The sequence below is a fragment of the Macaca nemestrina genome, chromosome 18 (genome assembly GCF_043159975.1).
Source record: "Macaca nemestrina isolate mMacNem1 chromosome 18, mMacNem.hap1, whole genome shotgun sequence".
In the NCBI taxonomy this organism is placed as follows: Eukaryota; Metazoa; Chordata; class Mammalia; order Primates; family Cercopithecidae; genus Macaca; species Macaca nemestrina.
Genome location: NC_092142.1, coordinates 88104684 through 88131723, shown reverse-complemented (window position 1 = coordinate 88131723; position 27040 = coordinate 88104684). Strand labels below are relative to the sequence as shown.

The following is a 27040-nucleotide window of genomic DNA, read 5'->3' as shown; positions in this document are numbered from 1 at the left end:
GTCAGTGTGGCACTGGGCGCCCGCCCCACATGAGAGAGACTAGCATGGTTTTCATTCAGATTTACCCAGGAGGTTTCTGTCTTTCGTACAAAGATGAGATCCACTGGTAGGAGGCAAAGGTGGGACTAGGGGGGTGACCCCCATGGGGCCGAAGGAGAGAAACTCTTCCCACCCCGGTAGGAAGGGTCCTCTTCCTGGCTGCCCCATCCACACTCAGGTTCTGCCCCCAGACTTGGGCCCTCGCCTGCAGGAAGGAGGCTGCCCCAGGCCCGTGGGGGTCAGGCCTGGTGACCTCAGGCTGCCTCTGCAGGGGCCAATGCTGCCACGCGGCTGGGGAGTGGCATGTCCAGTTGCGCCCCAGGGTCAGGCTGTCCGGCCTCTGTGTGTGGGTAGAGGTGCCCTGGGAGAAAGACCCTCCCTGGCCCAGTGGTCCCATCTGGCCCCTCGCTCCGACCCTCATGGGTGCCCGTACATGTCTGCCAGCCGGGCGAAGCGGGGCCCCCAGTCCCTGAGGTAGTCGTAGTCTTGGTCCTCATTGCCCTGGCTGGACAAGATGGAGCTCAGGGTCCCCGCCACCGAGCCATCACCCTCGTAGTCATAGATGAGGGCTGTGTCGTAAGGCGGCACACTGGGGTCACTATCTGCAGCCTCCAAACCCTGCAAAGAGGCCCGGAGAGGTCAGGATGCATGGAGGGGCCAGCAGGTGCCCCACCACCATGGCCACAGCCCAGGGCAAAGTCAGCTCAAGGCAGAGGCTCAGGAAGGGGAAGCTGCCTATGTCCGGGGCGAGGTCTGAGGGGCACAGCAGACCTGAGGGCAAAGCGTCCTGAGGGCACAGCCGCAGGATCGTGAAGAGGGGGCCGTGGACTGCCCCTTCCTCAGGATTAGGCCAGCAGCCAGCCCGTCCCCCAGGGCTCTGCCCTGCCCCAGCAAGGTGGGAAGGGGTTGCTCCCATCACCCTGGTCTCCTCATCCCAGCGGCCCCTGTCCACTCAAGGCAGAACCTGAACCTCCCGGACACCTCCATCCGCAGGACGGCCCGCCTGCCTTTTGGAGGCTCTGTCTGCACATCTGTCCTCTCAGCTCATGGGGACACGCACGCTCCTAACTGGGGGTGTACACCTTCGCTGAGGGCTTTCTCCGAGTCAGGTGCTACAGGTGCAGAGGAGGGTTCCCTGTGCACCCCCCCACCCCAGATTTCCCATGTTCATGTTCACCCTGTGGACCTCAGGGAATCATTAACACTGCGTCCAGAGGGGCTCCTAGGGAGGCCTTGATTCCGCTGAGAGCCACTAAAGCCCAAGGGGTGCTCCTGGGGCTCCCCCACCCGCTCCACGGTGGACACAGGGCAGTGGATGGGTCTGTGGCCACCGCCACTCCATCCATGCAAAGACCTGCATGGTGGGTGGAAGCTGAGGCCCAGTTCGGATGGTGGTAGTGGGGCTTCCACACTCCCGCCCGCACATCATCTTGCCCTGCGGTGTCCTTGGGTGTCGCATAAGTGCATGCATGTGCAGGTGTGTAAATGTGCATATGTGTGTGCACCTGTGCGTGCCAGTGTGACTGGGGTGTCCCCAGGAGCACCTACATCACTGATGAAGTCGGCGATGTCCAGGGGGCTGGTGGGCAGCGCTCGGGGTGGCTGGGGGTGCAGGCGGCTCTGTGGGGCATCTCTGCGAAGTGGTGGCGGCCCCAGAGGCAGGCTCAGCGCTGTCGGGTGACGCAGCTGGCTGATGTCGTAGGCGTCCTGTGGGCGAGGACGTGGAACAGAGCCAGGCATCCCTCGGGTGGCCCTGGTGGAGGTCTCAGGTAGAGGCTCCTGGCCAGCTTGTTGTATGAAGGCCCGCGACCTGGTTTCCTTGGGGACCCCTCCCCACCCACGCCTGCCCCCTCACCTGGTCCTCCTCCCCGCCTCCCTGCTCATCGTAGTTGAGGACATTGTCTCGAAGGTCGTCCTGGGGGCCGTGCAGCAGCCCCTTGCCCCGCGACTGCTGCCGGAACCGTGCCCGGAGTGCCACGAGCAGGACTAGCACTGGGGAATGAGGGGACGCAGGCTGGGGCCAGGAACAGGACGCGACTTCAGGGGCCGGGCTGCGAGGGAGGTGGGAAGAGGGGGCGGGGCGGGGCAAAGGGGGGCATGGCTGGTTACCAGGGAAGGTGTTGAGGGGGCGGAGCTTGGGAAAGGGCGTGTCTGGCATGGAGGAGCCGGGTTGGGGAGGAGGGGGCGTGGCTGGCAAAGACTGGGCGGGGTTGAGTGGAAGGGGCGTGGCTGGTAATGAGGGTGGGGTCGGGGAGGAGGCGGGGCCGGGGAGGAAGGGGCGTGTCTTGTAGTGAGGAGGGCGGGGTTAGGGAGAAGGAGCCCGAACTGGGGAGGAAGGGGCGTGGCTGGTTAGCAGCGGGCGGCCTGGGGAGGAGGGTCCGAGGGTCTGAGGGTCCAGGTGGAGGTGGGCGCTCACTCACCCAGCAGCAGGAGGGCGCTGGCCAGCACGATGACCAGTGCGCCCAGGCTGAGGCCTGTGCCACCCGCCAGCAGCGCGGAGGCCCCCGGCAGGCAGACGCCGTCCTGGCCGCAGCGGCACACGGTCACGTTCAGCGGCTGCTCGCGCTGCTGGGGCGGCTGCCCCGAGTCCCGGAGCAGCAGGCTGAGGCGGTGCAGGCCTTCGGGGACCTGGTTTCGCGGCCGCAGGCGCGCATGGCTCACTGCGGAGGGCGCCCGTGGTGAGCGAGGGCCCCCCCGAGGCCGCCCCTACCTCGCCTGTCCTCCTCGCGCCGAGACAGGGTGGGGAATCCCGAGATCCTGGGCCTGGGTTCCCCCCACCCTCCTCTGTCCTCTGGGCGCGATAAGTAACCCTGCCCCGCACGAGGATGCAGCGGGTGGCGGGGGGGGACCCTATTACAGGACCACGGGGTTGCACGCCCCTCGGCCTCCTGCCCCTGGTACCAGGCCGGAGTGTGGGATCCGGGGAGCGCGACGGTGGGGGGAGCGCGGCGGTGGGGGGAGCGCGGCGGTGGGGGGAGCGCGGCGGTGGGGGGAGCGCGGCGGTGGGGGGAGCGCGGTGGTGGGGGGAGCGCGGCGGTGGGGGAGAGCGCACCGTTGACCTGGCTGAGGCTCCAGTTCCGGCCGAGCTCTGGGAGCCTGGGGCTCAGCTGGAAGTGGAAGGGGGCCCCGTGGGGGGGCAGGTCCTCATCCGTGGCGCCCAGGAGGAGGCCGGGACCCTGGTGCGGTTCGCTGCACAGGCTGCCTGGCGGCGGCAGGGCCAGTACGGGTGCGTGGTCGTTCACCTCCAGGATCTCAATGGACAGGGTGCCGGTGGCGGTGCGGGGCTGGGGGGCTGCAGGCGAGAGGGCTGTGGCTCGGTGACCCCACCCCAACACCCCAGCCCGCCCCACCAGTCGGCTCAGAGGGGTGCGCAGCTCTGAACCCCCGGGCAGCAATGGGCAGAGCCCTTGGACACCGGCAGGGGTGCTCAGCCGGGACAAGGCCGGGTCAGGGAGCCCCAAGCCAGCCGCACCGCTCACCGTCATCCTGGGCCAGGACAATGGCTCTGTACCAGCCGCCCTTGAGGAAGGGGGACGCCGGGCTTAGCACCCGCTGGGTCTGGATCCGGCCAGTGGCTGCGTCCACTTGCAACCAGTCTTCCGGGTCGTAGTCCTTGGAGTAGCTGACACAGGGGAGGGAAAGAGTGGGATCTGAGTTTATCCCAGGGCCCCACAGGTGTGGTCAGGTATGGGTGCATGACATGCACTGCACACACACACAGGCACACACACACCTACCACATGCATGCGCACATGCACACACTACACGTGTACACACACACCCTTCCATGCACACGCATGCACACACATGTATATACCACATACACATACATGCGTATGCACAGCACACACACATGCACATATATACCCATAGACACTCTCACACCTTGCACAACCCTCCCCCCACACCTATACACCACACGTATGTACCACACATGTGCACACACGTATGCACACACACATGTACACACAACCCATGTGCATATGATGGGAGCTGCAGTCACTGGCACCTGTGAGGTGAGGAAACTGAGGCTCAGGGAGGGCAGGCAAGCTGTCCAGGGCCCTGAGACAGAGTGTGGCAACCTAGTTAAGCCCCAGTCGGTGCTCGCCCTTCCTGGGCACCACGGACACAGACAGGGATTCACAGGGCCAGGCTTGGGGTGAAATGAGATGTGAACGGCCAGTCTCTTGGGAGCAGGGGCCTCCGGGGATGGACACGGCTGGCAGGGACAGACTGTGGCATGCACAGGCTGGAGCCGGGCCTGCCCTAGGGGGTGAGGTTACCCCAACATGCACACAGGGGGATGCTTGGGACTCGAGACCCTCCAGACCTTCAGGAACCCACACCAGCAAATGGCCGCTACACCCTCTGACCCTCAGAGCCCAGGGGTCAGGGGCACCCGAAGCGGGAATGGGGCCGTTAGCCTCCTCTGCCTCCACCGGTGCCTCAGGATCCCCACCTGAGCCTCTGCAGCTGCTCTGTGTCAGGGTCCCAGGCAGAGAAGATGGCCACCAGAGTGCCTGGGGGTGCCCCCTCTGCTAGACTGGTCCGAAGTGGGTTCTCCTGGAACACGGGGGGCTCGTTGGTGTCCTGCACATGCACGCGGACCTTGGCCTGGCTCCGCTCGGCCCTGGGGGCAGCTGCCTGCAGTGGGGCCTCATTCTGCACCAACACTTTGAGCTCGTAGTGTTCACAGCTCTCATAGTCCAAGGCCTGAGGGAAGGAAGCACAGCCCGTCACTCACCCAATGCAAGTGTGGGCACCCGAGGGTGGGTGCCATGGGGGAGCCACTCCTTGGGTCTGTCCAGAGCGCCTGTACTTTCCTTCTGCCCCTTTTTAACCTTGAAAAAACAAATTATGCAGGACGAGAAAGCACAAATAATATTATTAAAATGCTGGTTGTGTGTGGTGGTGGTTGGGGAGAAGCCCAAGGTCCAAGCACACGCTCTGCAGGGGTTTCAGCGAGGGTCGTGGGGGGGATGTCGCCAGCCCCTGCAGTCACTTGATTTTAAATAAAGGAGATTAGGCCGGGGGCGGTGGCTCACGCCTGTAATCCCAGCACTTTGGGAGGCCGAGGCGGGCGGATCACAAGGTCAGGAGATCGAGACCACGGTGAAACCCTGTCTCTACTAAAAATACAAAAAACTAGCCGGGCGAGGTGGCGGGCGCCTGTAGTCCCAGCTACTCAGGAGGCTGAGGCAGGAGAATGGCGTGAACCTGGGAGGCGGAGCTTGCAGCGAGCCGAGATCCGGCCACTGCACTCCAGCCTGGGCGACAGAGTGAGACTCCGTTTCAAAAAAAAAAAAAAAAACAAAAAACAAAACTACATAAATAAAGGAGATCATCCTGGGTGACGTGGTTTGGCTTTATCCACTCAGGTGAAGGCTTTGAGAGCAAAACTGCATTTTCTCTGCCTGGAAACTGCTGCGTCAGCTCCGGCCTGTGGTCTGCACCTTAGACCTGCCCAGCCAGACCTCAGCATCTCATGAGCCCGTTTCCTGCAGTCCATCTCTTGCTGTGTCAGTATCTAAATACATCCACATCTACACGTGCATACATATCTGTGCATGTGTCTCCTATGGCCTCTGTTTCTCTGGTAGAACCAAGACTGACACAGGTGTGCAGCTATGTTTTTGTACATGGATTTCATAGGAAAGGGAGGAAGGCCGGACAGAACAGACCGGTGTAGGGCGTCCCCTGCCTCTGGCCCTCAAGCCCCATGGGCAGCATGGCGTGGGACCCAGTCCTCAGGCTGGGGGGCCCCATGCCCTTCCACACTCTTTTTTTTTTTTTTTTTTTTGAGACAGAGTCCCGCTCTGTCACCCAGGCTGGAGTGCAGTGGTGCTATCTCAGCTCTCTGCAAGCTCCACCTCCTGGGTTCACACCATTCTCCTGCCTCAGCCTCCTGAGTAGCTGGGACTACAGGTGCCCGCCACCACGCCCGGCTAATTTTTGTATTTTTAGTACAGACGGGGTTTCACCGTGTTAGCCAGGATGGTCTTGATCTCCTGACCTCGTGATCCACCCGCCTTGGCCTCCCAAAGTGCTGGGATTACAGGCCTAAGCCACCGCACCCGGCTGCCCTCCCCCACTCTCTCTCACCCAAGGACGAACACAAGGCCCCAGCTGCCCAGGGAATGTGACCCTGCCGGGAAGGGGCTCGGACCCCAGTGGGAGCATCTGTGTGTGCCAGCTGGGGGCCGCTCACCTTCACAATGGACAGAACACCCTCATTGGTCTTGGGGTCCGTGCGGATGGTGAACTGCCCATCGGGGTCGCCTTCCAGGATGGTAAACCTGGCCACCCAGTTGGGGGAGCCTGGCAGGTCCCTGTCCTCCACCTCCAGGCGTCCCACATCCACTCTGCTGATGGCCTCTGTGGCCTCCAAGAAGAACTGGTGGTGGGGGGGATCCCAGCCCCAGTTACCAGCAGGGCTGGGGGGAAAGCATGGGTGGGGCCCTCAGGGCCCTCAGCTCACCCACCCCTCCCACCCTCCCTCCTGCCTCCCAGCAGGAACGCCCTCCCTTGCTCCTGCCAAAGCTGCTCCCCACCCACTGGGTGTCCTCAGGTCTGTCTGTGTGAGTCACTGCCCCCCAGGGGCCTCCATGGTCCTCCTCTGTGGGCTCAGCTTCATGCTCCCTTCCCATACAGCAAGGGCCGGAGGGAGACTTGCTCCCCGATGCTAGATGGTCCCAGAGGGCCCTACGGGCTGCTTCTCCCCAAGGGCCTCTCTCCCAGCTCTGACTCCATTCACATGCTGCCACGCGCCACCCCCGGGCCCATCATGAAGCCCCCTGCCTTCTGCAGGAGCCCAAGAAAGGAAGGCAGCTCTAAGCAGGGGCTACTTTTGAGGGAGGGACAGCAGCAGCACCTCGTCCCTGGTGAACTCGGGGGCATTGTCATTGATGTCATCAAGGGTGATGATGGCTGAGGCAGTGGCTGTGAGGCCATCTCCGGACATGTCTGCCACCTGCAGGGTCAGATTGTACACCGCGACCACCTGGGGATGTGGGGTACAGGGTCAGAAGATGAGGGCCCAGGTGGGCCACATGGGGACTGGTCAGGGGCGGGAGCCAGGCCACCTGGCCAGCTCAGTTCCTACGGGAGCGCCCAGTGGGTGTTGAAGACCCCAAATGGCCCTGAGAATCCTGCCCTGATCCTAAGTGCATGCGGCTGTGGTGCTGCCCCAGCCTATGGCGCTGGATAAGCATTTACAGAGCACCTACTGTGCGCTGGGTAAGCGTTTACAGAGCACCTACTGTGCGCTGGGTAAGCGTTTACAGAGCACCTACTGTGTGTTCAGTGCCTAGCATACCAGTGAGCTTGGGACCCTGCCCTGGGGAGCCGTGGTTAGTGGCAGGGACAGAAATGGACAAAGACCACATAATACAGTGTAACCAGGAGGGCTTCCCAGCGGGGCTGACTCAAGGGGGGTCTTTGGGGAGCACAGAAGTCCGAAAGCAAGGGGCAGCGGGGGCCCTGACAGAAAGAGCTAGTTACTTACTAGCGGGGAGCTGTTGCCATGAGGCTGAGAGGGAAGGGGCTGCTTGGGGAGCCCTGCCCTGTGCCGGGCCCCTCACGCTCTACGTGGACCAGATCCCTCCCACCTGGGCCAGTGCGGCTCCTGTCTGTGCATCAGTGGGTTCACCCCACGCCATCTCCTCGGGAGCCAGGGCCACTGCCAGCTCTGCAGTGACGGTAGGGACAGGAGTGTCTGGGGTGGGCAGGCTGGGGGCAGAGGGACCCACAGGAGATGGGCTGCTCTGGCTGTGCGGGGTGGAGCTGCCGGGGTGCCACCTCACCTCACGGTCCAGCCCCACTTGCACGGTGCGGATCTCGCCTGTGAGCTCGTCGATGCTGAAGAGCTCGGGGCCGCCCTGCTGCAGGATGGAGAACCGCAGTGCCGCGTTGTCTGTCTCGGGGTCGTCGGCATCTGTGGCCTCCGCCCTGGTCACATAGGTGCCTGGGAAGCACAGGGAGGCATGAGGGTCAGCGTCCACAGGGCCAATGGGCTGGGGGCATCGTGAGGGGCACGGGGGCACCTCGTGTGCACAGGCTCCCTGGTTCCAGCATGGCTTGACCCCAGATGGGGCAGTCAGTCCATGCTGCTGTTCGCATCACCAAGGCGGCCTACACGCGGCAACCCCCAAGTCCAGATGCTTCCCGCTGCCCCTGAAGTTCACCACGCCGTGTCCAGGCCACCGATGTGGTGGAAGCCTTTTGCCCGGCTTGTACTGTTTATGGGGTCGCAGCACAGGAACATAGGATGCTCCTGGGACAGGTGCTGGCTCCTGTGCCTGGCCGGTGCAGGGGCTGAGGGCACTGGGTCAGACTGGGCTAGCTAGCGGGGGGCCTCCAGGAGCTGCTGGCATCCAGGGTGACAGAGGACTCATGGGCAGGCTGAACAGAGGATGCACGGGCAGGATAAAACAAGAGGACACACGGCAGTTGAGCGGAGGACGCACGCCGCGTCTGTGTAGGCCAGAGCCCCAGCCCCACCTGCTGTGGGAAGCAGCACCCGGGAAGGTGCTGCTAGAGGAGGCCACATGTGGTAGGGCTATGCTTCACCTCCCCCCCATTTCCCTCTCCTGAGATTTAGATCTGACTCCTCTGGCAGCTCAGGGGGACTGAGCCACCGAGGTGGGTGGGAAGCACAGGCTTCGGGCCACACTGGGGAGCAGCTCCTGGCCGGCTGTGACCCCCCCCCGGGACAGCTGGAACCAGGACGTGCTGTCTGTCACCTGGGACAGAACGAGGCGCGGAGGCCGTGCCACAGACACAGGAAGGAAACTGAGGCAGGCTATGAGCCTCCAAGCCGGAGCCTGGGCCAGGCCTGGCCACAGTCCCTGGTAGCCCCAGACACGAGGGGGCCTGTGTCCTTCCGCCAGGTCTTTACCACGGGCCCCCAGGGAGGTGGGAACGAGCCCGTGACTGGGGCTTGCAGGCCAACCCGGGTTTGGGGTGAATCACAACCAAGGGATGCCTGTGGGTGCTTCGGACCCTGCCTGAGTGCAGGGTGAGCATGGGGTGTGCTTGGCTCCAGATGCCCCCTCAGCAGGAGGGAGAAGTCATTTGCTTTTGGGGAGAACAGGACCCCTGAAAACCCTCCACTCCCAGGCGCAGATTTTTGGGTCTGAAATTTATATTGAAATGGGAAGTGGCTTGAGTCGACCTGTGGAAACGGACCTTCCTCAGAGACCTGCTTACTTATTTTTAGACTCTCCGAGGGGCCTCTGAAATTCTTGCTCGAGGGACATCCTGGATTTCTGGCTTCGCAGAGCCCTTCCCTGCAGCCCCTCCCGGCCCGGGGCCGCCGTCCTGTCTCACCTGGGGCTGCGCCCTCCAGCACGTGGCCGGTGAACGCCTCCTGCAGGAACGCTGGCCGGTTGTCGTTCTGATCCACAACTACAATCTCCAGGTCCGTGGGGTCCTCCAGGGTGGATCCTCCCAGGTCCAGGGCAAACGCTCTTAGCTGTTCAAACACAGAGCAAGGGCTGGCTCTGTGGGCCCCAAATTTCTGTGGCTCCCATTAGGGCCATGTGAAAGAGACAGCATGTTCAGACTTTGTCTCCAGCTGGAAACACCAGCTTAAACAGGACAGAAACAGCACAGGGTGGGGTATCTGTCACAGCGGCTGAGAATGTCCCTGAACGGGAGCCACCTTCCCTTAGCAGACAGAGCAGGTGCCATTTTCCCTGCTTGCCTTGGCTGCCAGGAAGCTCACAGATGCTTCATGTGTGACTAAAGTAAGGCTCTCAAAGGGTTCCTTTTTTTTTTTTTTTTTTTTGAGACGGAGTCTTGCTCTGTCGCCCAGGCTGGAGTGCAGTGGCTGGATCTCAGCTCACTGCAAGCTCCGCCTCCTGGGTTTACGCCATTCTCCTGCCTCAGCCTCCCAAGTAGCTGGGACTACAGGCGCCTGCCACCTCGCCTGGCTAGTTTTTTGTATTTTTTAGTAGAGACAGGGTTTCACCGTGTTAGCCAGGATGGTCTCGATCTCCTGACCTCGTGATCCGCCTGTCTCAGCCTCCCAAAGTGCTGGGATTACAGGCTTGAGCCACCACGCCCGGCAGGGTTCCTAATCTCTCTCCCTTTCTCTCTATGGTCTTGGTTCCTCCTGAAGTTTTTGTTGTTGTTGTTGTTGTTGTTGTTGTTTTATTTTTAGATGGAGTTTCGCTCTTATTGCCCAGGCTGGAGTGCAATGGCATGATCTCAGCTCACTGCAACCTCCGCCTGCCGGGTTCAAGCGATTCTCCTGCCTCAGCCTCCCGAGTAGCTGGGATTACAGGCACACTCCACCATGCCCAGCTAATTGTTTGTATTTTTAGTAGAAATGAGGTTTCATCATGTTAGTCAGGCTGGTCTCGAACTCCTGACCTCAGGTGATACACCTCGGTCTCCCAAAGTGCTGGGATTACAGGCGTGAGCCACCACGCCCAGCCTCCTCCTAAAGTTTAATTCCCCTGTGCACATGACATTTTAAAGGCCTCCCATCCTTTTGGAGAATGGGCACAATTACAGTTTCCAAGTGAAAAATACTCTCTAATAACATTTGATGTAAGGGATCAAAGGACTGGTTCTCGAAGTCTAAAGGAAGATTTGGGGCAAATAAAAGGAAATTTTGCTTCCTGCAAAGGCAAAGGCAGGAAGCATCCTTTCCCCACATCAGGTACGAAATTACTTTTTCTTTTTTTTTTTTTTAAGACAGAGTCTCGCTCTGTCACCCAGGCTGGAGTGCGGTGGCACGATCTCGGCTCACTGCAAGCTCCACCTCCTGGGTTCACGTCATTCTCCTGCCTCAGCCTCCCGAGTAGCTGGGACTACAGGCGCCGCCACCACGCCTGGTTAATTTTTTGTATTTTTTAGTAGAGACGGGGTTTCACCGTGTTAGCCAGGATGGTCTCGATCTCCTGATCTCGTGATCTGCCCGCCTCAGCCTCCCAGAGTGCTGGGATTACAGGCGTGAGCCACCACCATGCCTGGACTTTTTTTTTTTTCTTTTTGAGATGGCGTCTCGCTCTGTTGCCCAGGCTGGAGTGCAGTGGTGTGATCTCGGCTCACTGCAACCTCCACTTCCTGGGTTCAAGTGATTCTCCTGCCTCAGCCTCCCCAGTAGTTGGGATTACAGGTGCGTGCCACACCTGACTAATTTTTTGTATTTTTAGTAAAGACAGAGTTTTGCCATGTTGACCAGGCTGGTCTTGAACTCCGGACCTCAGGTGATCCCCCCGCCTCGGCCTCCCAAAATGCCAGGATTACAAGCATGAGACACTGCGCCCAGCCCAAAATGACATTTTGGAGAGGGCAGACTGGGGGTGGGCAGACTGGGGGAGGGCAGGCTGGGGGTGGGCAGGCTGGGGGTGGGCAGGCTGGGGGAGGGCAGGCTGGGGGAGGGCAGGCTGGGGCTGGGCAGGCTGGGGGTGGGCAGGCTGGGGCTGGGCAGGCTGGGGCTGGGCAGGCTGGGGGAGGGCAGGCTGGGGGAGGGCAGGCTGGGGCTGGGCAGGCTGGGGCTGGGCAGGCTGGGGGAGGGCAGGCTGGGGGAGGGCAGGCTGGGGCTGGGCAGGCTGGGGGAGGGCAGGCTGGGGGAGGGCAGGCTGGGGCTGGGCAGGCTGGGGCTGGGCAGGCTGGGGGAGGGCAGGCTGGGGGAGGGCAGGCTGGGGCTGGGCAGGCTGGGGGAGGGCAGGCTGGGGGAGGGTAGGCTGGGGGAGGGCAGGCTGGGGCTGGGCAGGCTGGGGGAGGGCAGGCTGGGGGAGGGCAGGCTCGGGGAGGGCAGGCTGGGGCTGGGCAGGCTGGGGGAGGGCAGGCTGGGGGAGGGCAGGCTGGGGCTGGGCAGGTGCCTGCAGGGAGTATAGATGGGGCTCTGGGCTCCAGGGCTCCCTCCTCTTGCTCCCACTGCCCTGTCTTCTTCTTCTTTTTTTTTTTTTTTTGAGACAGAGTCTCTCTCTGCCACCAGGCTGGAGTGCAGTGGCAAGATCTCAGCTAACTTCAACCTCTGCCTCCTGGGTTCAAGTGACTCTCCTGTCTCAGCCTCCTGAGTAGCTGGGACTACAGGTGCATGCCAGAATGCCCAGCTAACTTTTGTACTTTTTAGTAGAGACAGGGTTTCACCATGTTAGCCAAGATGGTCTTGATCTATTGACCTTGAGATCTGCCTGCCTCAGCCTCCCAAACTGCTGGGATTATGGGCATGAGCCACCGCGCCCGATCCTCTTTTCTTTTTCTTTCTTTTTTTTTTTGAAACGGAGTCTCGCTCTGTCACCCAGGCTGGAGTGCAGTGGCGCGATCTCGGCTCACTGCAAACTCTGCCAACCGGGCTCACGCCATTCTCCTGCCTCAGCCTCCCGAGTAGCTGGGACTACAGGCGCCGCCACCACGCCCGGCTAATTTTTTGTATTTTTAGTACAGATGGGGTTTCACCGTGTTAGCCAGGAGGGTCTTGATCTCCTGACCTCATGATCCACCCGCCTCAGCCTCCCAAAGTGCTGGGATTACAGGCGTGAGCCACCGTGCCCGGCCTCTTCTTCTTCTTCTTCTTCTTCTTTTGTTTTTTGAGAGAGGGTCTTCCTCTGTCACCTAGGCTGAGCACAGCGGCGCAATCACAACTTACGCAGCATCGATCTCCGGGGGGATCCTGGCACCTCAGCCTTCCAAGTAGCTGGGACCACAGGCATGCAGCAACACTGCTGGCAATTTTACCATTTTTTAAAATTTTTGTAGAGATAAGGCCTCACTTTGATGCCCAGCCTGGTCTCAAACTATTGGCTTCAAGCAATCCTCCTGCCTCAGCCTCCCGAAGTGCTGGGATTCCACGTATGAACCACTGCGCCCAGCACTCACTGCCCCTTCTCTCAGACCTCAGAATCCCAGGGGCATCAGTGGTTTCTTCCCTGACTAATCCCACTCCCGAGAACAGTGGCGGCCACTGGGATCAACATTATTTTGGGGCCAGGCGTGGTGGCTCCCACCTGTGATCCCAGCACTCTGGGAGGCCGGGCACGGTGACTCATGCCTGTAATCCCAGCACTTTGGGAGGCCAACATGGTGAAACCCCGTCTCTACTAAAAATACAAAAATTAACTAGGCATGGTGGTGGGCACCTGTAATCCCAGATACTCAGGAGGCTGAGGCAGGACAATCGCTTAAACCCGGGAGGTAGAGATTACAGTCTGTTGAGATTGTGCCACGGCACTCCAGCCTGGGCGACAGAGTGAAGCTCCAACTCACAAAAAAACCCCAAAAAACACTATTTAGAGATTCTTCACGATGTTCCTGAGCTCCCAGGACCAGTGCGGAGCTGGCTGTGGTGGAGCCACAAAGCTACAGCGGCTGCAGCGCGCTCCTCCCGGGCAGAACCACGCAGCTCCTCCACGGGACCTCTGTCTGCCCTCCAGTTAAACGGGAATATCACCCTAAACAGCTGCCTCCTCAGGCTGCAGGGCCTTGGTCCCAGACCCCTGTACCTGGCCCCTCACTTAAGGGTGCCTGGATCTGGCCTGAAGCCCACCGAGCTGGAGGAGAAGTCTGATGGGGAGGAGGAGTACTGGATTCCCACCAGGCCTGCTTGACGGGCACAGGGCGGACCGCACAGATCCGTACCCTGAAGCGGTCGGTCTTCTCACGGTCCAGCGTGGCATTGAGGAACACCTTCCCCGTGAACTTGTCGATAGAGAAGACGCCCCGGGGCTCCTCGTCCACGCCGGGCCCCTGGATGCTGTAGATGACGCTGCCCAGCTGCTGCTTGTCTGACTTGATCTGTGGGGCAGGAAATGGGGCTGGGGAGAGCTGCTGTGGGCGGGGGCCTCTGCCCTCTCTGCAGCCCCTCAGGCCCCTCCCTGGCTGGCAGCAGGGCAGGTCGAACCCTCCTAGGACTGGAGGACGGAGCCTGGTACCCAGTGAGGAGCTGTGCTGGGCTGGGGACAGCTCAGCTTGTGGCCCCAAGGGTGCCCCGTCCTGCAGCCTCATTTCAGGCTCAGCCCCTGGTGTCCTCAGGGCCCTGGTCTCTGGGGCGATTTTGGGTGTGTGAAGCTGACACCCCGCAAGGCAGTTCACCTTCACCTCCATCTGCTCAGCGTCGGCAAACACGCAGACAAAAATCACGCCCGAGCGTGCAGCCTAACGTGGAATGTGTCCACCAGAGGTGCACGTGGGGTGGGAGCAGCTCTGGACTCCCCTGAGACCTGGGGCAAAGGGAAAGGTTTGAGCCCTGCTGTAGACCCAGGTTGGAAGCCCAGAGCCCTGGCAAGGTGGGTGAGTCCTGCCCCAGCTCTGCCCTGAAATGGGGCCCCACTGGCTCCCAGGAGACCTTTAGGGAATGAGGGAGGCCCACTGGGGACCAGCCCACCCCTTCCTCCCCTCCCGCCCCCTCTACCCGCTCACCTGAACCAGGGGGTAGGGGAGACGCTTGTGGTTCTCGGATACACTGATCGGTGGGATGACCCAGGCCCTCCGCACGCGGCTCGGGGCAGGCGCCCGGCGCCAGGGGTACAGGGTGGTGGGCCTCCTCTGTCCAGGAACCCCCAAAGACAGGCAGAGGCTCTGCAACAAAGACAGATGCGTCCCACAGCACTGTCTCCCGGAGCCCTGGGCGGCAGTGTGCAGCTGGGAGCTGTGGCTGGTGAGGAGGCCACAGGGCACAGCTTCCCTCGGCCGGCGAGTCAGTGCACATTGGTGCACTGCGGCTTCCACACACAGGGCTGCGTCACACGACGGCAAAGGCACGTGGGCCCCACCCCCATCAGGCTGAGCTGGGGCCTTGGTGGCCACACCCCAAGTACTGGCCCTCAAAGCCCCGATCCAGCTGCCCCTGAGTTTCCCACGGGGCCCACGCAGCAGCCAGGCTCTCTGCAGCCCCTGGCGAGTGCATGTGGCCGCTGGGAGGCAGTGCTAGGGTTCCAGGCGTCTGGCTGAGAGGGACACCTGAGATTCACCCAGCGGGAGCACAGCCTCACCCCAGGTGCCAGGGTAGCCGTGCACACAGCAAGCCCCTGGGCCAGCCAGGGCTGGGGAGAGCGTGGGGGTCCTGACTCCGAATGACCCTAAGAAACCAGTGGCGGTGCCCGTGGGCACGGTGGGCTGGCTGTGGAGGGTCCCGGGGAGTGGCAGGGGAGGTGCCTGCGGGAAAGTGCCCATCGCCCTCCACCTCTTCAGGCACTTTGTAGGAACGGACTCCCAGGATGCGAGAGTTCAGCTCCAGTCCATCCAGAGCAGCTAGAAATGTATCCCCAGTTTGTACAGTGGCCCCCATCTGGACCGCGCTGGTCTGTCAGGACCCACCAGGTCAGGGCTGGGCAGTCAACGCTGGTGTGGGTTCCTGAGACCGGCTGGGCCGGGGCCAGGGCTGCCTCGGTGGGGCTTGTTGTGGCTGCACAGCTAAGAGGGACATGGCTGGGGACAGGGGGCAGCCCCACCCCCAGCCTTGCTGCTTTCTCCCAGAATGGGGTACCTCGGTGCAGTCTTCACCTCTTCACCCCAATACTTCAGCTGCTGGGACCCTGGTGTGCCCATCTCCTCCTCTCCCACATCAGGGGCTGGGGTGCACTGTTTGTAATGCACACAGGAAGCCCCAGTGCTCGGGGATGAGGCCTGGGCAGAGCGTGGGGCTGCAGAGGGAGACGCCGTGCACCCCACCCTACTCCAGGGCTGGGACGACCCTTGGGCCAGTCAAGACCCCAAAGTGGAGGCAGCTGCCCCCAAATTCTCCCGAGGTCCTGACGGTCAGCAACTTTTGTGACCACAGATGGCCCCACACCCACCCCTCAGATGGGGAAACTGAGGCCTAAGAAGGGACCCAAGTCAAAGAGCCGGGTGGGGAGGGGCACTCGTAGTGACCCCAAAAGCACATCCTGAATTTTTCTGTTTTAAAAATGTGGTCACCATACCCAGCTCCTAGCCTGGGCCTTGGGCCTTGGGCCTGAGCCCTGGCCTCCCAGGGTGCCTGGCCCCACCTTGGTCAAAGAGAAGCTTAGAGACAGTGGGTTCTGCCTGTGCTGGGACCCCCAGGACACCTGTGCTTGGGACCCCCTGAGCCTGGGGAGTTAGTGTTGCTGGATGGGCTGCATGGCTTCTTCCTGAAAGACCCCGACCCTAAAGCACAGCCTGGCAGAAGCTGCCACAACGGACAGGACGTGGCTCTAGGCTGACCCCACTTGGCTCGGCACAGACATGGGGGTCACCCCTGAGCTCCCGGGTCAGGCTGATGCCTGGTGCAGCTCGTGGGGGCACAGAGTCCGCCTGGACTCGGTGAGGGCAGGAGGGGCCGGGGCTGGGGGAGAGGCAGGGGAGAGGGATGTGAGGGAGGAGGAAACAGGGCTGCCCCCTCCTCATCCCCTGTGCCCTGGGCCTGGCTAGGAACTGTCTGTGCACCCCCCAGTCCTGGGGGTCTCCAGGCTCCCGGCCCTTCTCTTGGGTGACCTTCCTCCCCGGAGGCCCCCTCCCACCCAACAGTGCTCTCCTAGCTGCCAGAATGTTCTAGATCTGCATCATCCAAGACCCACAGGCCACAGGGGACTGCTGAGCCCTTGAAATGTGCAAAAGCGAGGAGCTGCGTCTCCTTTCGTCTCGCTGCGGCTAAGGCCCATGTGTGGCGAGCACCCAGCCCCACACGCCCAGTGCTCACAGCCTCAATCAGCCTTGGCGAGGGTCTCCCGACCTTCCCAGCCCCCCACTGCAGGGCTGTGTGGGTGAGAGACCTGAGACCCCCGCTCACCGCGTGTAACGAGGGCGTGGCATCTGCATCGTCCCAGTAATGGAGGCTACAGAGGAAGGTGCTGAGTTGGGGTGGGCAGGGTGGGAAGCTTCCAGGACCCTGTGGCCAGGGTTGTGGTGGGGGTGGCAGCAGCTCCCCAAGGCACAGACCCTAATGCAGAGACAGGGCAGCCTCCTGCACCACCCGGCTGGGGAGGGGGACAGAGACCCCCTGCCCCATGCTGTGCTCTCTGGGGCACCCCTATCCAGGACAAGCCCTCAGGCTGCTGGGTTGCCATGGGGGCAGGGGGATGGCTGGGAGGTGCGGGGGGTCCTGGGAAGGCGATGGGGAGTCTGGGGGCAGAGCAGGCCCCAAACACCACCCACCACACACAAACTCCTCAGCTCCCTTTTCAGACAGGGCCCCCATCTCAACACCACCATCTTCACAGCCTGCTCCTGAGCTCCTTCCTCTGGACAGCAGGTGGGCTGGGGTCTAGGGAGGCTCATGGGACTCCCCAGCTGGCACCAGGTCCTGTGCCTACCACAGGGGTGTGCTGGTCACGCCACGCCAACACCTAGAACAGCTCCCCACATTGTGCAAGTGGAGGGAGCGCTGAGTCAGCCCTGGTAAGTGGGACCCTGCACGGGAGGCCTCACCCAGCTCCCCCCTGGAAATGGAGCACTGAGAACTGGGGGTGTCAGAGCTGGGCAAGCCAGGCCACCCCTCCCCCGCAGAACCACAGACCTCCACGGCTACTCTGGCCACCACGCCACTGCTGGCTCTGAGGCTGCCCACTCTCCTCAGCCCCGCGCCAATGCCTCACCCTCCAGTGCCGCCCGCTCCTGCTGGCTTTGCCGAGACTTCAGTCTAGGCAGGGGCTGGGACGTGGGGGCAGGTGGCCTTGAGAGGAGGCAGCGGCTAGGGGCTGGTACGTCTGAGTGGGCAGGGGCCGGGAAGGAGATGTTGGCATGGCCAAGAAGCCTGTTAGGCTGAACCTCCATTAGGCTTGGCCTCTGTCCTCCACCACTGGCAGCTTACCCCGTGTGGACGAGCAAGGCCCAGGCTGCCCATCTGCCCACCCTGAGATGAGGCATTGGGGCCTCTCACTCTGACTGTGTCCTGTCCCCAAGGCTGGCCCAGTACACAGAGGTCCCCACAGGCAGTGGCAGCAGCGTCCAAACCAAGGCCAACGTCCACGGGGTTCCTGGCCCTCGGCCAGCAGGACCTGGGCCCCTCCATGGTCTCCTGGGAGTCCAGAGAGTAGCACACACTTGGGCAGGAAGCAGGGAGAGGACGGGTGGGGGCTCCTCAGGCTCCCAGGCGGGGGACCCTGCCGGGGAAGCTCTCTGCCAGCTGACAGATGGCGGCCCTGGCCTCAGAGCCTGCCAGCGCCCACAGAGCACAAGCCACTTCCAGGGCAGGGCAGGTCCTGCCAAGTGGAAACCTGCCTGCCCAGCATGGGGCCTTCATCAGCCTCGGTGGGCACAGGGTCTGTTTCCGGCCCTGGCTGTGCAGCTTTGAGCTGGGCCTTGCCTCTCCCCCTTTCCCTTGGTCCTCCCAACCCCCGGGAGCCTGTGGTGGTCCCCTCATCTCCCAGCTCTGGGCAGAGCCTGAGGCGTTTGCCCGAAGCCACACAGAGCCAGGAGCCACATGGGGTCTGAGACCCAAGCCAGGCTCTGAACCACATGCTCTGAAGGAAACCCAGCCACAGAGCCACGCCTGCCTTGGGCTAGGCCTGGGCATGAGGCAGGGAGACCCCAGGCTATAAGAACCCCACATGGCTGAGGGGAAGGGGCCACCCCCACCAGGGCAGAAGTTTCCATCTGCTCCCTGCCCAGCTGCCACCAAACCTGGGCCGGCCCTGTTCCCCCACCCTCCAGCTGCCTCCATTGGAGACCTTCCAGTCACACTGGGCCGGGTGCGGTCAAGGCAGAGGCTGGGACTCCTAGGCCCAGGCCTGTCCACAGCCTGAGTTCACCAGGTCACAGCGGCCGCAGTGCCTTGGCAGGGCCCACTTGCCCAGATCACAGCCGGTGTGGGTGTGGGTGGGCAGGCAGGCCGCGGCCCACTTCCGGCTCTCCAGTTCTCAAAGCTGGCTCTTTGTCTTCCCACCCCACCCCTGTCCCAGAAGACATGGCCAGGGGAGGGAGGGCCTGGGAGCTGTCTTGGGGAGATCGGGACATCCGGTGCCCAGGACAAAGCCACATCAACACGGCCAGCCCACAACCCTGCACCTGGGCTAGGGGACGCGAGCACCCTGGGAGGTGGAATTTGTGGACACCTGTCCACTTCTCTCTGTCTCCCACCCAAGCCAAGCAAGACCAATGGACATTAGTGACTTGCTTCCCCACAGTGGTTCCCCAGTGACACCCCCAAGCTCATCCTTGACTGGGCCCTTAGCCAAGAACCTGGAGGGAAACATCTTGAAGCCCTTGAGACGTCTGGGGCCACCGCGCTGGAGCCGAGCGCCTGGGACTTCACGCCTCTCTTGGGGTCTGCTGCTCGCCCGACACTCAACCCCAAGGGGCTGCTGCGTGAGAAAGGCCCCCGCATGCACTGAGCGCTCGCTAGAGTTACAAACACCGCTGCGAGGTGGGAACGGGGTTTACGGACACCACTGCCGGGTGGGAATGGGGTTTACGGACACCACTGCCGGGTGGGAATGGGGTTTACGGACACCACTGCCGGGTGGGAATGGGGTTTACGGACACCACTGCCGGGTGGGAATGGGGTTTACGGACACCACTGCGAGGTGGGACTGGGGAGAAGTTCTGGGGCCGACCTCACACTCCTGCTCACCCGATTTTCCAAGGAAGGGCGCTGTGAGATTCTAGGAACACCCTTGGTGGGCACGTGGGTGGGTTTGCCTGGGAAGGGAGTGTGAAGGCCCCTCAAGTTTCTCAGGCTTCAACCCCTCCCCCAGGCTGGAATCTGGGGCCACCCCGTTCCTGGATGGCCAGGCATGCCAGGAATGGCCCCAGCTGTCGGCCTGGCCCAGAGCAGCTGGAGCATCTTCTCTGGGCCCCACCCTCTCTAGCTGCTGCAGGCTTCAGAGAAGGGATGTGGAAGAAGAGGCGTGGAGGCAGCTGTCCCCTCCAAAGCACAGTGTCTGGGGCTGTCCTGCCGCTGTGGGAAGAACAGTGCCTGGGAGCCACTCCCCTTCTTGGCCTTGGTCACAGTCACCTGAGCTAACAGCCTCCGCCTGGCCCGCAGGGTGCTGCTGACTCTCTCCCAGAGACCAAGGGGCTCCCAAAACCCAGATGCAGAAGTGGGGCCCTTCCCAGCAGGCTGGGGCTCTCTGTGAGTCCGCAGTGCTGCCCCAGACCTCAGCTGCCTCCCAGCTGGCGTGAGGTCCCAGGTGTAGAACCAGCAACTAGGGATGGTGTGGGTGCAGCAGGCTTGACGGGCCAGCTCTGAAGACACAGTCTGCCCCCTACCTCCCTCCAGGTGGGGCTGAGTGAGCTCAAAAATCAGAGGTGGCCCGAGCAGGGGAGCAACTCCTCACTTGGAGAAGGCCCTGATGGGACCATGCTGCCTGCCTGGGGGCTCACCAGGAGGCGGCCTGGGACCCCTAGGCTGCCCAGGAGAGCACACAGTCCTGAAAGCTGAGCCGGTGGGGGAGGCGCAGGCAGGGTCCTGACATGGACATATTTTGCCTCATAGTGGAGTGAATTTGAGCTTTGGCTATAGACCCCTTGCCAGCTGGCCCCCACCTCCACCAACTCCTCCAGCCTCCAGCTGTCGGCGGAGGGGGCTATCGTCCCCCAGCCCTGGGGGAGAGAAGAAGGGATAGTGAGAGGGGAGGCTTCTGGGGAGGGAGAGGTCCTGCCTGCCTCCCCACCTGCCACAGAGCCCCCCAGGGCCTGTTGAAAGGCAAACACTCCCAAATCCAAAGGAAGAGGTCTCAAGGAATGTTTTCACAGGCGCCAGCCTCCCCACCACCATGCCCCAGGTTGGGGTGCCAGGGAAGAAACGCTGTCCCCAGGGCAGGTGGAGAAGGGCCCTGGAGGCATGGAGCCCCCCAGGCTGTGCTCCCCAGCAGAGGGCTGAGGGGTGGTGAGCCTGGCGGTGAGCACGCATGCTGAACCACTCTCTCCCCCCGCCACTGTCTCCAGTTGGGGGAGTGGGGGGGTGGCAGGAGCCGTGGTGCCCCTCAGGGACAGCTGCTGGAGGGTCTGGCTGGCCAGGCGCCTGGTCAGCTGCCAGGGGCTGAAATTGGAGCCAGCTGGAGCCAGGAGGCCTGTGGGAATGAGGGGACTCAGGAAGCCCCTTCAGTGGGGGCTGGGAAACGAGTGGCTTCCCTTACTCACTGTGTCCAGCACTCCCTCACCACCCTGGGACCACAAGAACAACGCGTGTTGTGAGTGCCGCTAAGCCCTTTATGTGCATTCTCTTAAACTGGCAAGAGGCTGCCCTCTTATACCCAGTGACGTCCCAACCACAGCCAGCTGTGCCCCAGCCCAGTCCCTGGGGGCTGAAGCCACTGAGGCCACATCCTCCATGTCCAGGCCCCCCTAGGGGGTGAGGAGACGTGGCTCCAGCTAGGCAGGACCCATGGCGGGTGTGGGGGGCCGAGGCCTGGGCTTCCTTCCACGCTGGCTTTCTCCCATGTTGGAGAGAACACAGTGCCAGTAGTCCAGAGAAGATTTTTAGAGGCAGAGTCCAGCAACCTCTGGGGGCCAGGCCCCCAGGCCTGATCACCCCAGGCAGCTGCTGCAGGGGCCCAGGTGAAGCCCAGGAACCCAGGGCTGCCACACACCACTCGGCAAGGTCCTGTGTGTGGGGACCTGGCTCAGGCTGGGCCCTTCCAATCGAGAAATAGCCCTGAGTGTGAGTTCCTGGGGGCAGGGCCTGCAGCCACCCCTGCTAGACGGGAACTTGGGGTGGGGGGTTTGGACACCACCCAAGACTAGCCAGGGATCATGTGCCCGCCGCAGGGAGTCCCTATGGAAACCTGGCCGCCAGGGCCCCCAGACAGGGGCGCTCCTGTGGCTCCCGCCTCTCTCTGCTCCACTCAAGACTGGCAATCCCCCGACCCCGGCAGGGGTCCCTCCAAAGACAAGGCACGGCCTGCTGGATGGTCCCTGCCTGACCCCAGCAGGACTCTGCAGTCCTGGGGGTGAATCCACCAGGTGGAGGGTTTGGATGCACTCACTCCCCACAACCCCGGGAGTGCGCCCCCAGCCCAGGGACCCACCCGGGGCCACTCAGCTCACAGGTCCCCAAAGGCGGCCAGGGACAGTGGTTCTGGGGGAGACCTGTGCGGCTGCAGTTGAAGACACTGTCCCGCAGGGCCTGGGGAGGCAGCGGGGACCCGCGCAGGTGCGGATGCCTTACCTGGGCCAGCAGCCCGAGGACGAGGAGGAGAGCGGCGTCCATCGGGGCCGAGGCGGGAGCGGGGGCCGGAGTGCACCCGCCACCCGAAGGAGCGAGTCCCGGCTGAGTGACAGCGCAAGTGCTCGGGGGGCGGGCCAGGGCCAGAGACAGCACGTGTGAGCGGGGCGGGGAGGGGCGGGGCGAGGGCTGAGTGACAGCACGAAGGAGGCCTCTGACGGGCCGAGGGCCGGCCTGGGCAAGGCTAAGGCTGAGTGACAGCATGTGGGCAGGCGGGTGGGGCGGAGCCTCTGGTGGGCCAGGGCGGGGCCGAAGGCTGAATGACAGCGCGTGTGCGAGTGGGGCAGAAGGGGCGGGGCCGGGGCCGAGGGCTGAGTGACAGCGCAGGTGCGCCTGCGGGGCGGTGACCGCACGCGGCTGGTGGGGCGGAGCCAGAGGAGGATGGGGCGTGTGGGGCGGGGCCGAGGGCTGAGTGACACCTTGTGAGCGTGCGGGGCGGAGCCGGGGCGGAGCCGAGGCGGGGCCGAGGGCTGAGTGACCCCGCGTGCCGGGCTCTGGCGCGCAGGACCAGGGCCGGGGCTGGGTCGGAGATGCCCCGGCTTGCTGCGTCGGGCTGTGGGGAAGCCAGGGTGGGTGGGGAAGGCAGGGTGGGTGGGGCCGGGTCAGGCACCAGCTGGGATTCCTTGCTTCTTCATTTCCTGCTCCTTGGGCCCCGGCTCGCCCCTGCTCCGGGGCGTCTGCACTGCAGTCTCTGCGGGGGACGCCTCCTGAGCACTGCCTTGGGCCCCTCGCCGCTCTGGCTGCGTCTCCTGCGCCTCCCCGCATTCCCGTGAACACTAGGCCCACCCTCCACGCACCTCTTCGCAGCCTCATTTTACCCAGCTTCTATTCAATATGGAGCGGCTCTGGTTCACACGCCTCTGATACCAGCGCAGCTCGTAGGACACCCCCAATTCCTCCCGTCCACGCGCCTCCTCCAGCAGCCCCTTGTTCCCCGACGCCCCCTGCCTGGAGCACCTTCCTTCCTACCGAACTCCTTCTCACCCCTCAACGCCCAAGATCAACGCCGCCCCCTCCTGGCGCCTCCTTGCCACCTGGCCAGAAGCCCGCCCTCCTGTTGACTGTGGCACCTGCTCTCCCCTTCGAGGCCCCGCCCCCTGGGAGAGCGTGGGTGTGGCTCAACACCTGCACAGGCCTCGTGCATGGTCAGGGAGGTCCCGGAGGGAGGGTGGAGGGGGCTGGAAGGAGAAGGACCCTTTCTTTTGAGTAGGCAGGGTGAGGAGTGGGGGTTGCTGACCAGCCCAGAGCCAGGCTGGGAAGCCCGTTCCTCTCTGTGGTTGGAGCAGGCCGGGTGCCTCTGCTCTCCTCTCGACTGTGGGTGGCTGTGCAGGTGCAGGCACCATCTGTGCACTTGGCCTGCTTGGAAGGAGGCCAGGCTGCCCAGGAGGCTCAGGCCAGGACTGTCCCTGGCGCTCACTGTTCCAAGATGAGAGAGGGCAGGGAGTCCATCTCCAGACTGGGAGGCCTCTGGGGCTAGGGTGTAGCCTGTTAGGGACCACCGTCCCGCCTCGGTGGCCAGGGACTTCAAACTAGGGGTGGAGAAGCCCTCTGAATGCTTTTGGTGTTCAGCCTCACGGGACTAGTGCAGGGGTGAGGTAGAAGTGTTCGCCCTCCCCCCAGAAAGAGGCCTGGGGAGGCTGCCGTCTGCCACCCCCAGCTGCTCTCTTCCACCCTGCACCCACCCTGCTTCAACCACCTGCCTCCCACCCACCTCGGGAAGAAATGGAGGCCAAACACCTCCTCCATGGGATGTGGGGGTTTCTAAGCGAAAGGCTAAGCTGGGCCAAGTCCTGGGTGAGCCCCAAATGCAGGGCAGGGCCAGGGAGGCAGCAGGCTTGGCCACTGTGGGAGGGTGTGCTCCCTGGTTGGCTGGTCATCCTCCAGGGGCAGGTGCCCCAGCGAGGGACCCCGCTCCACGTGCTCCCAGGGCAGCAGGAAGGCCAGGAAACAGGAGCCTGGGTCCAGTCCCACCTCGGAGCCTTGGGCTGGAGGTTCTCCCCCCGGGCCTCAGTTTCCCCTTGTGTCAGAGGAAGGTGGCAGGGAAGGGCTGGGTACCCTGAGTCTGGAAGTCCTGTACAGTGAGGGGCAGGGCTCCATTTTCGGCTGCAGGACCATCAGCCCTAGAAGAGCCCTCCTCTTTCCTAGTGGACCCGGAGATGCCCAACCCTCCCTCTGCACCCCAAGCCTCCAGCGGGGACCCGACTCTGGGCATTCCCCTCCTTTTTCCAGAGTCTGCAGTCCTGGGCCTTCAGGACTCACCCCCATCACTCCTGCCCTCTGCCTTGCCCACCTCAACTCTCCAGCTCGGGGGACATGCCTCATGGGCATGGGGTGGGGGCAGGGCCAGCCGAGGTGTAGAGGGGGCTCCCTGGTCCACAGCCTCAGTTCCCTATTTCCTTTCCCCAGTATGAGGAACTGGGGGACAACAAACAGGGCCCCGGACTCCCCAGGAGCCCTGCTGCCTTGGATGTCCCAGAGGTGCCCCCACCCTCCAGCCCTGGGCCACCCCTCCCGACGCCACAGGCAGTGATCCAGAGTGGGCTGAGGAATTTCCAACTTTCTCACGACAGATGCAGGCAGCTGCCAGTTTTCAGCTGAGACGCCTTGGTGTCTGCTCTGGAGTGATTCTGGAATCGCACAGTGCAATAACGGTGCTTGGCCCTCGATTATTAAATTGTATTTATGTAATTACAGTGTATAAATATAAATATACACGCACACCCCAGCCACTAAGGGGCAGGCGTGATGCAGGACGCTGGGGTTGAGCAAGGTGTGCCTGACAGGGGCCCTATGGAGGCCCCAGGCTTAGGCCAGGTGCAGCTCCGTTACCAGAGAGGCAGTGGGGGCTGGAGGGCAGGGGTTAGCTGGTGTGAAGGCGGGTCCTACCCATGGTGCGGGGTGTGGAGGGCAGAGGGGAGACGTCCAGGGAATCTGGGTGGCACCGGACACCAAGGGAGGGGACCCTGGTGTGAGGAGGCTCTGGTCTTGGTCTGGCAGCTGTGTCCATTCTGGAGTGACGGGGAGGGGCTCTGGGGGCTCGCTCTGCAGGCAGCAAGTGCTCCCTGAGGACCCCCTGGACAGGTGCCCCCGTCTGACAGGCAGGGCCTGAGGCTGGAGGAGGCTGGGGTGAGGAGGCAGACACAGGTGGCGCCTGGCCGGGAGCCTGGTATTGGCCATGGGCCATGCCCTTCCAACATTCTACTCTGGCCTGGAGGCTGCCAGGGTGCTGGGGTGAGGCCGACACCCAGTCCTGGGACTGTCAAGAGCACAGACCAACCCATCTAGGCAGATGAAGGTCCCCACGGAGTGAGTGAGGGGTGGGGAGTGGATCTGGAAGGGCTAGGGCCACCAGCCCCCATGGAACCTGAGCCCCCACGGCCCCTGAGCCCTGGCCTGAGTACCTGTGGCTGGCTCTGGGTAGTGGGCCCTACAGAGGGGCTTCTGCCCATAAGTTTCCTGTAAGCTTCCCCTGGGACAGGGGAGACGTGGCTGGATCTTGGGGAGTGGAGGAAGCCAGGCAGTGTCTGTAGCTGGGGCGATCCTGGACTCCGCTGTGCTAGGGCTGTCTGGGCTCACGGGTGACGCTGCCCGCACGTTCAGGCCACCACCTGTCCCTGGCGGCCACAGACGGTCAGTCCAGGTGGGCTCAGAGGAGCCCCCATCAGGTATGGGCGTGCTGTTTTTGTTCAGAAGCCCCTGACCCCCCCCGCAACACACATGAAAAGAATATTCGACAAGTGTGTTTAAAACATCTTGGGCATTCAAAACACACAGATAACCGGCTGGGCGCGGTGGCTCACGCCTGTAATCCCAGCACTTTGGGAGGCCGAGACAGGCGGATCATGAGGTCAGGAGATCGAGACCATCCTGGCTAACATGGTGAAACCCTGTCTCTACTAAAAATACAAAAAAAAAAATTAGCCGGGCGTGGTGGCGGCGCCTGTAGTCCCAGCTACTTAGGAGGGTGAGGCAGGAGAATGGCATGAACCCGGGAGGCGGAGCTTGCAGTGAGGCAAGATAGTGCCACTGCACTCCAGCCTGGGTGACAGAGCAAGACTGCATCTGAAAAAACAAAAAAAACAAAAAAAACAAAAAATCACACACAGATAGACAGACGGACATGCTGGACAGGAGGGGCTGCTGGTCGGCGGGGTGGTGCTGGCCCTCCTGAGGACCTGGGGACGGCAGGTCCCTGGAGCCTGATGGTCAGTCCTGGCCCTACAGGGAGTTGGGCACGAAGGGGTCAGGGGGTGGCAGGCCTGGCCAGGCATCCCTCAGGCCCGTCCCTGAGCTGAGGAGGTGGGGTCCTGTCCTGCCCTGCCACCCTGACACTGATCTTGCGTCCCATCCCCCGGAGTGACAGAGGAGCCGACCAGACAGTGGCTCAAGGTGCAGCTCGGCGGGACTCAGGGCTGGCGGGCTCAGGGCGGGCGGGTGACTCGGTGGCCCGTCACACCTGCCAGCCCCAGCAGGGGGCAGTGTGGCTCCAGGGACGCCAGCGGAGGCGGGTGGGGGAGGGGCAGCTGGCTCCTCCGGTTGCCGGAGGGTCTTCAGGGCAGAGCAGGGAGGGAACGATGGGACCTTCCCTGCTTCTGTGTCCAAGCTGGACAGGCCTGCCCCCTCCAGGCCAGCCCAGTACCGTCACCCAGCGTGGACGCCTTGACTTCCACGCTGGAGCCCCAACCCGGGCAGGGATCAGGAAGGCCAGCGGCCAGGCATGCCCCAGGGGAGGGCTGCAGAGCATGGTCCACGCCCACCTCCCTTCCCCTGGCCCCGAGCACTGGGAAGGGGGGTGCAGCTCACCTGAGGTCTCACCTGGCATTGGCCCCGAGGCCACCCCAGCCTCCCCGATGACTGAGGCAAAGGTTCAAGGGCGGCAGGGCCAGCAGGGGCTCCTGAGGTCAGCCCAGGCCCCAGCAAGGC

At 62.9% G+C, this 27040-nt stretch overlaps 1 protein-coding gene and 1 pseudogene across 4 annotated transcripts; both read right to left on the bottom strand.

Annotated features, from left to right (window-relative positions):
- Positions 1 to 45: 45 nt before the first annotated feature.
- Positions 46 to 22159, bottom strand: LOC105488856 (cadherin 15). Of its 4 annotated transcripts, none has more exons than XM_011753335.2 (14): positions 22061 to 22159; positions 14413 to 14571; positions 13633 to 13788; positions 9367 to 9511; positions 7842 to 8002; positions 6911 to 7039; positions 6248 to 6433; positions 4499 to 4752; positions 3519 to 3661; positions 3092 to 3331; positions 2460 to 2699; positions 1895 to 2031; positions 1588 to 1746; positions 46 to 657 (listed from the first exon to the last, which is right to left on the bottom strand). In XM_011753335.2, the coding sequence occupies exons 1-14, from the start codon at positions 22100 to 22102 to the stop codon at positions 457 to 459; spliced, it is 2352 nt and encodes a 783-aa protein (XP_011751637.2). In that variant the 5' UTR covers positions 22103 to 22159; the 3' UTR covers positions 46 to 456. The 4 variants fall into 4 exon arrangements, with proteins under 4 accessions (XP_011751637.2, XP_024650834.2, XP_024650835.1 ...); XM_024795066.2 differs by having other exon boundaries at positions 525 to 657; positions 1588 to 1792; XM_024795067.2 differs by lacking the exon at positions 46 to 657 and having other exon boundaries at positions 1627 to 1746; positions 1895 to 2053.
- Positions 22160 to 24922: 2763 nt separating this feature from the next.
- On the bottom strand, positions 24923 to 25945 carry LOC105488893 (protein enabled homolog; annotated as a pseudogene).
- Positions 25946 to 27040: the final 1095 nt, after the last annotated feature.